The following is a 16,331-nucleotide window of genomic DNA, read 5'->3' on the forward strand; positions in this document are numbered from 1 at the left end:
GCTGTCATTCCTTTTTCTTTCTTTTTTTTTAAGTAAGCTTTTATAGCATTACTCTTTGAACATCAAAATGAGAAGCGGGTTGTTCTTCTGTAGCTGGTAATAATTATAGTCTTCATTTCACTGTTATTCACTTGTTTTATGTTTGAGACTATAACACAAATTCATGAATGCATTGACCATGTTCAATTTAATGGCATTTATTTCTGAAAGTTTTCCCCTTTGATTGCCTCATGATTTTCATCACACATGTGTATGGTATAGAAGCCAATGGACGTTCATGGCCTGGGCTTGGGAGCATAGACCAATTTGTGCACCTTCATCTCAGTTCCAGTTTTGAACCCGTCTATTCCTGAGCTCTTGCTTCTCTCTGTGGTAACTCACATCATTAGTAGAGGAACGCATGGCATGCTGACTCATAGGCCAATGCAAGGTAATGAAAACTGTGGTTATGAAACATACCCTTCTCATCACATCCCACTTACTGGCTATTCCAAAATTCTCAACAGAACACATCATTTCAGTTTTCTTTCCGGTATGGAGATTATGTGTTTTCAAGCATAGATCTTGTGCATGCATGTCATAAGACTTCACCTCTACTGCTTTGCCTGGGCTAGCTAAGAATGCATGTTTTGCATTAAATTACTTATAGGTTTCTGTATCAGGTAGCCAACTTACAACATAAACCCAAGAAGCATTAGAATAAAAAAGAACACACATCTCAGATGTGAATGTAAGTCAACTTGTTTCACTGCCAATTTAATGGGTAACATTTTTTATACATTGGTGAAAATATCCGTAACTGCATATTCAAGCTTTAAAAACATTTATGTTATTAAATACTTGTTATATAGGTAATTTCTTTGAGTTGTTTTTGCAAAGGAAAGTTTGGAGACTTTTCTGAAAATCATTTTTTCTATCATTTTCTGTTGTACAGAGAGCAAGTTAGGTTTTTATTTATTTCAAAATTGGAATGATACATTTTCAAATTTAAAACTATTTTGGACATAGCTTGTGTTTATTGTTCAGATGATGTAATTGGGATAGAAAACAATTTGTATCATTGATTTTTCATTAATCATTGATTTTACATTAAAAAATAGACAAAATATTTTTTTGAGTATTTAAGTCAAAAGGTTCTATAATTTCTGTATTCATTCAAATTAATAGTAATATGTACATATGTCTTTGTTTTCCTTTTCTCTATTCTTATTTTCCTTCAATAGTCTCCATTATTAGAAAGTTAATGAATGTGTATATACTCAACCAGTCATTATGTTCATTATTTATGGACATGGTAATAGAATATATTACAAACATTTATTTTGTATGAGGTTTGGTTATTTTAGAATGAATCCATTTGTTCCAGCTGTTAATCTTACTGTTAATTGATTCTCAACCAATTGATATTTGATGTGAAAGCTTTATGAGAATCAAACATAACTGGTCAACAGGATCTCTTGCAATTATAGAATTTTCTCTCTTGTTTGAAATCAAAATACACCAGTATGGTGTGAAGACCATTTCTGGTTCATACCATGTGTTTAGCCTTGAGCACCATTACTCAGTACCTGCCAAGCTAATATCACAAATAAAACCCTTTTTGCTAAGATGACTCATAAAACATTACTCACTGATTTTCATTGGGTGACTTTTATCATTATTCCTAAATCAGCATTTTCAGAAACAGAGTCACAAAATCTGTTTTTTAAGGTAAAACTTGTCTTCTTACTTGCTACCCTTTGACATTATTGAAAAGTTACTAAATATAGATTTGGAAAAAAATCATTACTAGTGAATAGAGTGGATAGAAAATTCCTAATCCTGTAATGCTGCTGATTAAAATACTTACTGTCTTCTAGTTGGATATATAACCAATTCTCCTTTAGAAAGAGATCTTCACATTTGCTCCGCTGACTGAGGGAGTGATGCTAATGAAGAGAACAGGACTCAGAAGAATGAAAGTTACGTTTGAGGATGATTTATCAAAAATTTTTAACTTTCTAGATGCATTACCTTCAAATTATTTTAAAAAATGCCTTTGATTCAACATCTCTTTGAGCTTAGATACTTATCTAATTAAAAGTAAAACAGTAGGAGAACACTGGTCTTAATAAAGGCTAGGAAAATGAGTCAATATTGAACAGCATGGCCTTTTTTAGAAGTTTTTAGAAAGTGGAAATTTTTGAAAATATAACGGACTTACATTTCTTACATAGAGGCAAGCCCAAAGCAAAGTACATAAAAGCAAACTGGAGAGACGATGTGTAGGAGTTTACCTCAGGTAGCAATGTAGGATGGGCCTGTATAATTATCGGCATTTCCCAGTTAACTGTGGCTCATTCTCTCAGCCCCCAGTTGGTCAAGTGCCAGAGTTCAGGACAAGGCACAACGTGTACATTTTCTCTCTTCGTGATGTGCTCAAAGTCATAGGCACCTGGCTGGACACATATTTTTTAACATATGTTAAAAAACAGCCTCCCTGGCCTTTGCACCCATAAAAACATGAAGTTAATGTTGTCTCTGATTGTTTCAGTTACACGGAATAAACCGAAATGGGGAAAATTGAGCCAATCTCCAGATATTAATGTAGGTGGAAGGAAGAAATCATTAGAATCGTAGATGCTAAAAATTAAAGTAAAAAATGAGTTTTCTTAAAAAAAAAATGGTACTAAAAATGTGGGGCTTTGGAAAGCACTTGGTAAACTAACTTAGGCTTGATTAAAAAGAAATAAAGCTTAGAAGGTTTCCCGAAAATAATATATGTATGAATTGTGTATAACTAAGGTGTCACTACGAGTCCCAATTCGCCAGGCATGATCCCACTCTGCACCTGTGGTACTGGCCTGTCCCCGTTTGGATAATTAGTCCCTTCTTGATTAAATCAGTAAAACCATCCCCACCGATATTAAAAACTTTTTACTAAATCTTAATCTGTAGTTTCCTTGCTTATTCTTACATTATGATCCTTGTTAAGCATTTGTAAAACCTTTTTTAAAGTTGCTGTAGAACTTTTCTTATTCATTCTTTCCCCAACAAATTGAAATATTTCTACAAATTGAACCAATGCATTCCTGGCGGTATTCTGGGAAAAAACAAAGAACGGTAGGAGGCCATTTCAGTTTGGTCAAAGAGTCTGGGGTATTTTTCAAAATAACTCAGGGCAACATACGATCATGAAGCTTCTCACAGAGCACTTGGATAGCGCTAGTCAACTTGAGTGTTTGTGATCACCTCAGGGAGGATATTACATATCGGAGTCACTACTGTGTGTAAGTAGATGGGGGGAGGGAATACACTATGTTCACAAATAAATAGTTAACCCTTAGGCAAAAACGGCTGACTGAGAATGCAGGAATTAAGAGTGCAAAAACTGATCTGAAATTTTTTATCCTTTTCTCCTTGCTTCTCTTGACGTTATAGCGCTTTTGCCTTGAATGTGGTTTTTAATGTAGAATAGTTTTTAATTCCTATTTTTTAATTTCCACAATCTCACCTGTTGTTTGTCAATAAAAGAGTAGAGCCCAGTAACTCAGATACTTACCTTATTAGTATTCTAGATTTCCCCAACATGTAAATCATAGTTTGTTTCATAAGTTTTTCAGTAAGCGAAGAAAGATCTGTGTAAAGAGTTAGAAAGATCTGCTGGATGAATCAGTGTACAGTTGTCACATTTGGGTCTTGTTTCCCTTCAATCCAAAACACAGCATGGGTATTGTAGACTACGTATGGATCTCAAGATTATAACTCACGTAGAAATCACTTTTTTCATTTCTATTAAAATGATAATATGCATGTATTTGTCCCCACAAGGAAGCGCAACATTATGTTTCAGGGACCTCATGGGATGCTGTCAGGGAGCACTGATTTGAGAAATGGCATTTAAAGATCTGGTTGATTTAATGACTCCTTCTCATAGGGTTTGGAAAACCACATGCCTTTTGGATACTCAGGCAATAGTTGTAGGCCCCCAATGGCCACACTGCCACGGCATGGTCCCCATACAGGGGCTTGGGGCAGTGCTGCTTAGACACAGGCCAATGTAGATATAATTGCATCTAGATTAATCGTCTGAAGATTGAAGGTTTCTTCATGGAAAGTGAGATTCTTCTTGAAACTGTTACATACAAATACCATAGTAAATACTCTCAAATTGATATTTGGTTTGTGTATAGGTAGGTAGTCCCCCTAGGAGACGCTGAAATTCTTCAGAGAAAGAGCTTTATTACCTGATGTATACATTGTATTTCCATATTTTTAATGTCTCCATAGTCTATGTTTGGTTATTTATTGGGGTGAATTTATGAGGCTATATGACCCTAAATAATAAGCACCAAATGGGGTTTTAAATATTTTCACCCTTAATATGACATATAGAAGCATCCTGTCATATTGGAAAGAGCCATGGACTTTGGAGTCAGACCCACATGATTTCACATAGTGGCTCCCTCAGCCGGGTGTGGTTGGGCAAACTCACTGACCTGCTTAAGCTCTGTGGGCCTAGCTTGTCCTCGCTGAAGAGAATGGGAACAAAAGCAAGAAGCCCAGTCCCTAGCATATAATAAGTATTTAATAAATCTTAAGCTAAATGTTTATCCCTTTCTCCCTGTAAGAAATAACTGTCCTAGTTTCTAAGAACATGAATATGATTTATATAACTACAATTTAGCACTTTTAAAAAATGAGGACATCTGTTATATAAAACAGTAGTAAAATATGCTAGGACAAACCCCATTCTTTATAATTAATAAATCCTAAAAATAAAAATAGGGATGGACAGAAGCCAGACCTCTTCCTGTGGTTATTACCACAAGCTTCCATGAAGAAGCTTCTGATGCCAAACATAAACTACATACTGCTTTTATGAATATATGTATTTTCCTAAGGCCAAGATGTAGTAAATTAAGGCTGTAGAACAGATGTTAATAGGTTTTATATTATAGTTGGTTAGAATTGTATTTACGTTAACCTGTTAAAAATTTTTATTAATTATATTTTAATTGATTATTAGAGTCATAAGAGATACCAAATTCATCCATTGACAACATGGCTAAGTAGGCATATTTTAGGTCACTATAAAGAAATTGAGTAAAAAGTATGAAGTTTGTATATGGCATTTGTATGTAGCACGTGTGCTCTTTCCTTTATGGGCACAGGATGGTGCAACTCTGGTTTCAGATTTGACAATTAGGGACTCGTGACTTTCACTCTAAGGGGTATCTGTATCCTGGAGTGGACAGGAACACTTTCTCGGAGCTTCTCTGATGAGCAAACCTTTGGCTATTATGGCTCATATTTATGTCAGTACTCTGTTGTTGGGGGTGTTTCTAGTCTTCTTTGGAAGACATAGTAAGTTCAACAGTCTCTACAGGTACAGGAAATTGATGAAAAATCAAATTGAATGCAGTTTGGAAATCTGCAGGTTCTGTATTCACATAATGACTTTTGCTATCGTGGGTTATTGGGTTATTAACCAGGAGCTCAGATCCAGCCCTTGCTGTTATGATCAAGAGTTCCCTCGGCTTTGTTTTCCAGGGCCAGCCAGGGGACCAGGCTGCTCTCTTTGCTGCCCAGGCACGGCCCTCCCCTCAGCTCCCCCAGTATCCAGGGCTGCAGCAAGCACAGGTACCCACATTCGCTTCATAGGCACTGCTGGGATTTTTAATCTCTTTTTTTGCAGTTGGAAACCAAGTAAACAATGTGTCTACTCCCTAATGGGCTTTAGTACTTAGGTACTCCTTCTGCTTATAGATTGTAATTGACATTTCAAAAAAAATTAATAAATAACCAATGACTGTTGAACAAGTCTCAGGATTAATTAATTTAAAGAACACACAACATTTTAGGAAATTCTTGAATTAGAAACAATCAAATCTAAACCTCTATTAATGAAGATCATAGGTATTGAAATACTTCGCAGTCCCAAAGTACTATGTTATAATATGTAATGACATAATTCATGATCGAACTCATCATATTCAAAGATAGCTTCAAAGAGGAATATGGTACAATAAGAAGATAGTTGGCCTTGGAATCAGACCTTGGCAAAATTCTTGGCAATTTACTAGGTGTGTAACACTGTACACGTTACTGTGAGTCTTGTTTCCCTTCTCTATAAAACAGAGGGGGACACTGAGTGTTTTAAGACAAGCAACAGAGAACTATGACAACCTATAGAACTACGCCATGCTGCACCAGATACACGGCAGCTGCTCAACGAATGGTGGACTTGCCTTAGTATAATGTAAACCTGGAGCTATTTTTTTTCTAATAATTCTGTGTTTTCTGCACCCATATACTTTTACGCTTTCCCTCCCATAATCAGGAGCCGGGGATATTGGCAAGACTGGTAGTCAGGGCTAACAATTCATAACGTGTCCACGGCTTAAAGGAGGGCGAGGCTGCCTTCCCAGGCACTGAGGCCCCACAGCCTGGCTCCGTCCATGCTGCCTGCTGTCAGTTCATTATACTTTACTCTGTCCTCCACAGCAGAGCCACTGCACGACCTGAAAATGTGGTGCTTTTAGGGTTTGACGCGCAGTCCTCTTCTATGTTAATCAGCGTTCTATAAAGTATAGGTAGAGATCTGACAGAACCCCAGGTTTTTCATTTACTTAGATGTTGAGATTTAGAGACAGTCAGGTGTATGTTAACACTGCATAGAAAAATTAAGTGTTCAGATGATTGGTACAGTGCTGAAATGGGCAACAGTCCACTGAGGACTAGAGGGTATTGAATAGTCCTCAGTTCTGTCCTTTTTCTGGTAAAGTTATCAATTTTTGTTGCTGTTGTTTTTTTTAATAACTGCTTAGTTACCAAAGCCACATTCATTGGATTTGAGGGGGCGATAGTCACATATCAGGAAAGTGTACGCCATTATTTTAATTTACATGAGCAGGGAGTAGTTTTCCTGGGTAATTTTGGAAATGACATTAATGATGCTTGGGATCCGTTGAACACTGATGCCTTCTCTGCATAAAAGGTACGGATGCTTGTCTACAAGGAAACATGCTCTTCCTTCAAAACAAGCACCTGATCATAACTCTAATCTCTTAACCAAATAAGGATTTTTTTTTTTAGTTGTATTTTCTTATAAATCGTTATGTAACCAGTTCGTTCCTTAGCTTTCTGGTCCGCCTCTCTGCCTCCATGACAGTCCTCTTCATAGCCTGAGTCATAGGAACCTTTGAGAATAGTGGATTTCAGGGAGCTCCTCCTGGGTTTGTTTATCCGCATATGTCAATATTTTAGCAATAGGAAAGCTGGTGGTAAGTTGAGACATTGACTTTGTTCCCTGTGCCTGCCTGCAGACCATGCCCCAGGGCTATACAATGTACGGAACACAGATGCCGCTGCAGCAGAGCCCGCAGCAGCAGGCTGGCAGCATGGTCCTATCTCCCAGCTACAACTCCAGAACCTATCCGGCTGCACACTCCAACCCAGCGCTGATGGAAAGACTCCGACAGATGCAGCAGCCACCGAGTGGCTATGTTCAGCAACAGGCCTCGCCGTACCTGCAGCCTTTGACGGGCTCTCAGAGGTGACACAGCAATTGCAGTAGTGGACACGGTTCTTTGTTATGCTTCTCCAAGGGCGTGGCGTTTTAAGTTGTTTTTATGAACTTGTATATTCGCATTTAATTTGCATTATGTCATCTTATTTTCATGCGCACCCAGATAGAAATTCAAAATAAGCAATGGCCCATCATGTTTATTTCATTCAAGGTCCCTGTGCTTTGAGTCATATCTTCCATAGTGTGGGTGTAATATATTCAGATGATACCGCAGTATCAGCTCTAGTTGTTCTTTCTTTTCCCCTCTTTTAAAAAAGTGTTTTTGGCTAAATAGACCTAAGTTTTAAAAAAACAAACAAACATTAATCATTAGCAGTGCCTTACTAGAATATGTTGATCAGAGCCATAAAGTCTATGACTACAATACTCATTGTACATGGTTCCTGTAAGACTTTTGTTAAATGTTAATTTTTACCTTTTCCACTCCAGGGATGGTTGGCAAAGCAGGATCATGAAAGACTATTTTTTAGTTCTTGCTTTAATCAGATCCTTTAGACATAGTGTATAACTTCATTGTCCATTATATTAGCCATCAGCCACATGTGGCTATTTCAGTTTAGACAAATTAAAGTTAAATTAAAAACTTGGTTCTTCAGTTACACTAGTCACATTCCCAGTGGTCAGGAGCCACAAGCAGAGCCAGCGGGGCCAGCACTGCAGATGTGTGACCCGTGCAGTGACGCAGGTTGCCGTGTTTAGAAGGACCCATGCTTGATTTCCTACTCTGCTATCAACCTCTTGAAATTCTAATACTCTGTCTGGAAGCCTTGCAGTTTTATTTTCCACTGAGGCCCAAAATTATGTAGCTAGTCCTGGTGGTCAGTGGCTGGGGGACAGTGCAGATATAGAACGTTTCTGTCATCATAGAAAATTATATCTGATGGCATTGATCTGGAAGAATTAAGTTTCATGCAAACGTTTGTGCGATAGTGGGTGGCAGCTTAGCTCCAGGCATCATCAATGGCTGCACGTCACTTCCAAGGAACCTCTATTTGGGAAGCTGGCAAGGTTGATGGCAGCACATTTGGGAGAAGAAATAAAATTGGAAAATACACATTATACTTACTATTTTTCTAATAAGTGGCAGTATTGCATATTGCCTAAGAATCTAAACTCTAAAGCCCAAAAGTTCTGGATTTACATTCCGCCTGTGCCATTTGTGTCCAAGTAACTTTGGTAGAGTTAACTCTCCAGCTCTCTGTTTTCTCAGTTTTAAAGTGGGGATAACAAAACTACTGACCTCAGAAGACTGCTCTGAGGAGTCAGTGAAATACTACCTTTCAGACTTTGACCACAGTGCCTACTCCAGAATAAAGCCTCAGTTAATGTACTTTATTATGGAAAACTATTAATTTTTTAAAAGTAATATATGCATTTGTACCTTAAGTAGTAGGCATGCTTGTTCTTTTTCAAGTGATCCTGTCTCTCCCTGGGAATCTAGGTTATCTTAACCCCTGGCCTTTATTGCATTTGAATTGTACAAGTAATTATTGAACCAGTTGTTTCTCTTCAAATGTGTGCAATGTGCTTACTCATGGCGCTGATTAAAATGTGACAGAGTGCTTGGGCCTGAAACAAGCTGCGTTATTCTTTCCCAGACTGAATCATCAGGCCCTTCAGCAGAGCCCTCTGATGGGTGGAGGGATCGATGCGGTGCTGACTTCCGCACATCCAAACCTTCCATCGGTGCCGCTGCCTCAGGACCCCCTGAGGCCCAGACAGCCACAGGTGCGACAGCAGCAGAGGCTTCTCCAGGTATGGGGCTGGTAGGTGAGGTCCATACATGGTGGGTCTTCAGCAGTCATGAGAGGGAACAGGCACTTCAGCCTTTAATTTCCAAGTTCCAAGGAACCCTGTGTATGTGGCAGTAGAACCTAAATTGGTGTAATTTAGTTTCAGCTTGGCCAGGGTCTTCCTTTCTCTGTGCATCTACCTGGTCACGGGCAGGAAAGTACATTTGGCAGAGCATCCTTCCCCTTTCACCAAGGTTCGAGGTAGCTGGCCGCCTTTATTTTGGTAGTGGAAGCTGCAGCTTAGCCGTTATTTAACGAGAGGCCATGAAGTTTGAAAGAAAATTTCTCGTATTATTTAAAGAGAGAGGGAGAGAATAAAAAAAAGCTGCCCAGAGCTTTTATGAGATTTCTAGAGGGGTCTTTAATCCAAAAAATTTCTGTAGCACCTCTGGTCTGATTAGGCTGTGAAGTTGGTGTTATATAAGAATTTTCAAAGGGATATTTCATCTTGACCCTGTTAGAACCCAGAAAGCTATTCTTCCATTATTTCATCTAAATTTCGAGTCTTCTGGATTTAAGGGTTGCTCCCTTTGACTCATTCTTGCTTCTAACTTCCTCATTTAAGAAATAAAGGCTGTTCTGTCCATTTGTCTTCATTATGCTTAAGTTTGTCCTGTGTTACTAGACAGGAGGTTGTTTGATGGGTTTATACAGTGTATTCTCTCTTGCCAACAGTCCAACTTGAGATGCGCTGTCATTTTATGTTTTATTAAGAAAGAAAAAAAAAAAACACCAAAAAAGGAGGACCTACCAAGGGCTATTCTCTTGGCGTGAGGCCAGTGAGGAATAACCTGTGAGCGGAGAGGGACAGGGAAGGAACGTGCATGTCTTAACCCAGAACTGATATTTACATTTTCTTGTGCTTTGAAATTTCACAGTTTCAAATCACTGAGGAAAGTTACTACATTATTTCTTCTTTATTTACTACTTTCTGTCTTACACTGGTGAATTTTTAAAAAGGCTGATAATTTGAAACTCTTCCATATTAGTTAATATACACTTTTTTACTCCAATTAGCATAATATGCCTTTCTGGTGCTTTTTTTCATTAACAACACATTCCTGGCCCTGGTCAGGTAGCTCATTTGGCTAGAGCATCATCCCAATACACCAAAATTGCAGGTATGATCCCCAGTTAGGACACATAAAAGAAGCATCCAATGAATGCATAAGTAAGTGGAACAACAAACTGATGTTTCATTCTCTCTCTCCATTCCCTTTCCCCTCTCTCCCTCCAATCAATAAATACGTATTTTAAAAAACACACATTCTCTAGAGATAAAAGAAGCGATTAGGTTTTGAATCAGAATTAATCTTTTTCCTTTTTTGATGATTTGTAATCAATAGTTACGAAGTTGGGTCAATTTTTCTTGGAAGAATTTACAGAGAGCAAAATGGAAAATTGGCTCCGTATTATAATCACTGTATTTCTAGCCCAAGCAGCATTGTTCACGTTGTGAGAGACCCCATCCAGATCTCTGCTTGGATTCCATATCCATGAGCACTGTCGCTTAGTGAGAAATGCCATCTGGCAATAGTCATTTATTACCTTGCCCTAAAGAGTACAAATAAATTGAAGGATAGTATACAAACCAAGTTGGAAAATGCAAAGGAGGAAAAGAAGTCTGGCACTGTCATCATCAAGATGAAGTGTTTGTGAGGAGGAAACTTTAAAGGTCATTGAGACAAACCACCTATTCAAATTTTCTTCTACATTCTCTGTGTTTCTTCTCTGGCTTGGAAGTGTTTTCCAAGAGTTAATGTATTTAAGCCAACTTTGTCATAGACACAAGTTATAATTTTATTCTCATAGTTTATGCCAGAACTTCCCACATCTATGACTCCCTTTTCTAAAAAAATATAATTTTCAAGAGTTCTTTAAGACCAACTCCTTCTCTATTTCCTCATTCTCCTTTTCTATCTTTATTTTCATCTTCATCTTCCTTAAAAAAACAAACTAATCTTCAAAAGTCCATCCAGATATTATAGGGAAAGAAGAGATAACTACTGAGCCATCCTTGTCTAACCTGATCGTGTAAGGTAGGATAAAATATGGGTAAAGCGGATGACATGAAAGGAGTTAACAGTCAGCGCAGAGGATTTCCTGGGCAGCGCAGGACGGGCAGATAGCGCTGCGACTACCGAAGGAAGTGGCCCTTGGGGTTGGTCCTTGGGGTCAAAGAAAGCTTCATGGACGAGCAGATGTAGGTCTTCCCTTGAAAGATGAACAGTGTTTGGCAAGGCAGCAAAGGAGGAGGCCAGTGTATGTTATTTTTGTTGCAACAACAGATTCAATAAAAAGCATATGGGAAGAGGAGATTGGAATAGTAACCTGCTCTGTTTAAGTGTATGATCCTTTCTCTTTCTTTCTAGATGCAGCAGCCCCCGCAGCCCCCACCGTCCTCGCAGCCCCCGAGTCAGACCCTCAGTCTGCAAGCAGTGCAGCCCCAGCAGCCGTTGGTAAGCCTGGTGCTTTGGAATCAAATGTGTGCGCATTTTCCTTAAAGTCTGTTTGCATTTTTCATGTCTCAGAATATTGTTAAAAGTTAAAATAGCCTAGATATACCCTAGCCCTTTTCCCAGAATTTTACTGGAGTGGGATTATATTGATGTTGTAGTCAGTATATTAGTTTTCTTAGAAAGCTATACATAACTATTTGGGGTTCAGTAGGTTATGTCATTTTTTTCTCCTCAAGTTTTTCCGGACATCTTGATGGACTAAAATATTTATATTCAGACACAAATTTTTTTTCTAAACAATGTTAAATGATATTTTACTGTATAGATGTTTAGAAGATTATCTGACTTTGAATTTTAACTGTAATCTCAAAAAGGCATAAGGGTGCTTTCTAAAATACTATCTTGATGTATGTAAGAAATACTGATTTCTGCTAGTTAGCATTTGCTGCAAGAATTTCCAAGTAACTTATAATTGTATAGTTTATTTCTCCAGCTTTGTAAACCACAGCATCAGTGAATATTTGCAGACCTCAATATTTACAACAGCCTTTACTTTTCAGGTGCTGTATCCCTGCTTTTTTTTTTTTTTTTCTTGACGTACTATTTGTCTTTATATTGCCTCTTTTTCTATTTACTTAAATGTATTCTAAAAAGGACCATTTTGTCACCACCACCAATGGTCGCAGCCCTGGCTACGTATTGGAAATACCTGTAAAAATAAGTACTTACTCTAAACATAATTCAGCAACATGAGCTGTGTGCCTGAGTACTACCTAAGACAGGCTGGCTACTGCACGTCTGACACGTTGGGAAACTGACACCTCTTTTCAAGACAGGATTTGAATGTGGGTTGTTTCACAACTCGTAATAATGAAGGAGCAATATGGCCAGGGCTGTAGTTCATTAGGAGGGATCAGAGTAGACTTAGGTGGTAAAGGCCTGATAATGGCCAGGTAGGACTGCTGAAGGAGCATGGTCGACCAGAGTAGGACATTCCATACACATTTGACAAACCTCCGCCTCGGTCAGTGTGATCTCCATTTTTTAAGGAAATTCCTCTTTATCATAAATCTAGTTTTGTTTTGTTTTGTTTTGTTTTGATTTTATTAGCTATGATTCCTTTTTTAACGTCTCTGATACTTAGTGCGGTCCACCTTCAAAATCCTTTTTAAGCAGAGCAGTACATGTACACTCACAGACTGCTTGCTTTATCATCACAGGTGTATTAGCAGGGATTGGCTGACTGCTCCTTACAAATGTGGAAGGGGATCCTTGGGTTGGGGCACTGCTCACTGACTCTAACGTCTCTCCTAAGGACAAGATTTAACTGCGTTTTGTAATAATTTCAAACTAACAGAAGAGTTGCAAGAATATAAAATATTGCTGTAAACGATTCACCCAGATTCACTAATTGTTTACATTTTGCTACATTTGTTTTACTATTTTCTGTCTCTAAACACACCCACTCACTTTTTCTTCACTTTTTTCCTAATCTATACACTTGAGTAAGTTGCATGCTCATGCCCATTTACTCTAAATAGTTGTTTTTTCAATAAGGACATCCTCTTGTAAAAACTTGATAGAATTATTTAACAAATAAGGTACATGGACCACTATTACTTGAAATAAAACAAATATAGAGCCCTATTTCACACATTACACAAGAAATATCCAGGTGAGTTAAAAATCAATATGTAGAATCTAAGGAGTTTTAGGAGAAAATACAAACTAATGTTTGTCTTGCCCTGAAGTAAAATATTCAAACACAGAAGCTATAAAGTAAAATACTGACAATATGACTATATTAAATATTTTAAACTATACAGTAATATATTTAAAAAAGTTAAAGGACAAGAAATAGAATAGGAAAGTATTTGCAGCACATCTAAAAAAGAGTTAATGGTTTGTTGGTTGGTTTTTTGGGGGGGGGGGATTTTACAAACATTTAATCAAAAAATAGATAAAGAATACCAAAAAGTCATTTAAAGCTCTTTAAAAATAATAGGAATAGGCAAGAAATATACAAAAACAGGTTTAGTTTCAACAAATAATAAAGAAACAATTAAAATAACATATCATGGTCACAATCAGATTAATACGTATTTAAAAATATTGGTAATATGAAGTATTGGCAACTGTGAAAGGAACTGGGTATTCATAGACTTTCTTCATCTTAAAGCAGTCCTTTTGGCATATTTTGCAGTGCTGGTTTGGTGGAGGTGTATTCTTTTAGCCTCCTTTTGTCTGAGAAACTCCTTATTTTCTCTTCCATTTTAATTGAGTCTTGCTGGTTAGAGCAGTCTTGGTTGCAGGCCTTTGCTTTCCATTACTTGGAGTATTTCTTACCACTCCCTTCTGGCATTGCATTGTTTCTGTTGAGAAGTCAGCTGCTAGCCGTACCAGGGCTCCCTTATATGTTACTACCTCTTTCTCCCTTGCCTTATTTTACCCATTGATTTGAAATATCAACCTAATCATATATTACAATATTAGACAGAGATAAACATTTGTCTCTAGAATGCTCATTATATTTCATTGATCTACTTGATTATTTCTGTGCTGGTGTGATGTTGGTTTAATTGCTGAGACTTTATAATGGTTTTAAATTTTTTAAATATTTTATAATTAACTTTGACATTTAAAAAAATAAATAAAATCAATCTGCAAGAAAAGGGGGGGGGAGAGATGGAACCCCTACCTTTTGTGACAACATGGATGGAACTGGAGAATATTAAGCTAAGTGAAATAAGCCAGTTGATGAAAGATAAATACTATATGATCTCACCTATAAGTGGACTCTATTCAACAAAATAAACTAATGAACAAAATAAACCACAGCCATGGAAACATCAGGCAGGCTGAAAGTGACCAGAGGGGATGGGGAAAGAGGACAGTGGTGGAAAGAAGGGGAAGGGACTAGACAAAGAACATGTATGAATGACCCATGGACATGGACAACAGAGTGGGAATTGACTGTGGGAGAGGGGAGTGGGGTGGGATGGGCGGAGCGAGATAAAGGGAGAAAAATTGAGACAACTGTAATTGAATAAACATGATTTATACATTTTAAAAATATTAAAATATAAAATTGCATATAATATAAATAAGAAAAAAATTTTTAAATTGGAGAAAACAAAAAATAAAAACTTGATACAACTAAAATCAATAAATTGATAACATTAATGTACAGTCTGTACATTTCTGCAAATTGTGCCAGTTGTTCCAGTAATACCAATAATGTCCTTTATTGCAGATCTTTTTACTGGTCTAGGATCACACTTTACATTTAGCTTTTATGTATGTTACCTGTCATCTTGCACCTTCATTTCTTTTCTTTTTTTTTTTTTTTTTTTTTTTTTTTTTTGTCCTCACAGCATAACATTGAATTTTTTTTTGAGGTGCCTAGGATTTTGTAGAATGTTACTCAATCTGATTTGTCTGATGTTTTCTCACAGATTATACATTTTGGCAGGTATATCACAGAGGTGATGTTGTGTTTCTCGATGTATCACATTAAGATAAACATTATTCGTGCTACTACTTTAATCTCTTTGGGTGATCTAAAAGATTGCTTATCTGTAAATTTATTGATTTTCCTTTTGTAATTAATAAATAATTCATGGAGATAAATCCATGTACTCTAATTGTTCTTTTACTCATTAGACTTTACTTACTGGTGTTAGCACAAGTTATTCTTGCCTAAATCCCTTTTTACATGACAGAGGAAAAAGGATGATTTGCTCACTTTTTTTTTCTGCCTTTAACAGTTGGTGTTCTATTTTAAGAAATAGCTTTACCATCTTCCAGATGTGTCTGTCTGTCCATAAATTGTGTTTTAATTATGAAGCCCAACATTTCACTCTTTGAGTTTAAGATGGGCAACTACTGAGAGTCCTTTAAATTCTTCCTTTAACTTTACCCACTATTCAGGAGTTGTATATGGCTTCATTTAATTAAATTTGGCAATTTAATAATCAATTTTATAATCACTAGGTATATTAGTATATGAGGCACTAAAAAAGCTTAAAGTAGCCCTTATCTTTTGTTTCTGCACTCAACAAAATGTCCTAGTGGTACTTTGACAAAAGACAAGAAATACAAATTTTGTCAGGTTGACTGGAATATTTAGTATTGACCTGGCAAATCCTTAGCCTTTTTTTCTTTCTAATTTAAAACAAAGACTTATTTGCTGGAATGTTCATGTTGGCAGCACAGATTATAGAAAGAGCTAGAGGATATAAATATAACTATACCTTTTCAGAGATTTAATGCAAATTCATAAATGAGCACTTGACTGACAATGATAAGGAACCCATTAATTTGAGAATTATAACATTTTTGGCTAGCCATTGCTAATAAGAAAATGGTTACATAATACCTATTTTAACAAAAAACATTACACGTAGAAGTGATTTTTACTTTTGAGTATATAATAATGTGGTATTGTACATTTTTAGCTGTTTTAACCTTTGATTTATATATGTAAATAAATATCTCATATGAAATATG

The 16,331-nt window shown here is 36.9% G+C and overlaps 1 protein-coding gene across 1 annotated transcript in view; it reads left to right on the forward strand.

Moving 5' to 3' along the window:
* Positions 1–16,331, forward strand: part of MED12L (mediator complex subunit 12L) — a 312,438-nt gene that overhangs the window by 283,058 nt on the left and 13,049 nt on the right. Inside the window, exons 41-44 of the mRNA XM_054585210.1 lie at positions 5,533–5,622; positions 7,308–7,537; positions 9,169–9,325; positions 11,736–11,822. Of these exons, the coding sequence (XP_054441185.1) occupies positions 5,533–5,622; positions 7,308–7,537; positions 9,169–9,325; positions 11,736–11,822 (564 nt within the window). The remainder of the gene's footprint in view (positions 1–5,532; positions 5,623–7,307; positions 7,538–9,168; positions 9,326–11,735; positions 11,823–16,331) is intronic.

Source organism: Pteronotus mesoamericanus, unplaced genomic scaffold, assembly GCF_021234165.1.
Source record: "Pteronotus mesoamericanus isolate MK-2021 breed Mesoamerican mustached bat unplaced genomic scaffold, CSHL_Meso_final contig_82, whole genome shotgun sequence".
NCBI classification, from domain to species: Eukaryota; Metazoa; Chordata; class Mammalia; order Chiroptera; family Mormoopidae; genus Pteronotus; species Pteronotus mesoamericanus.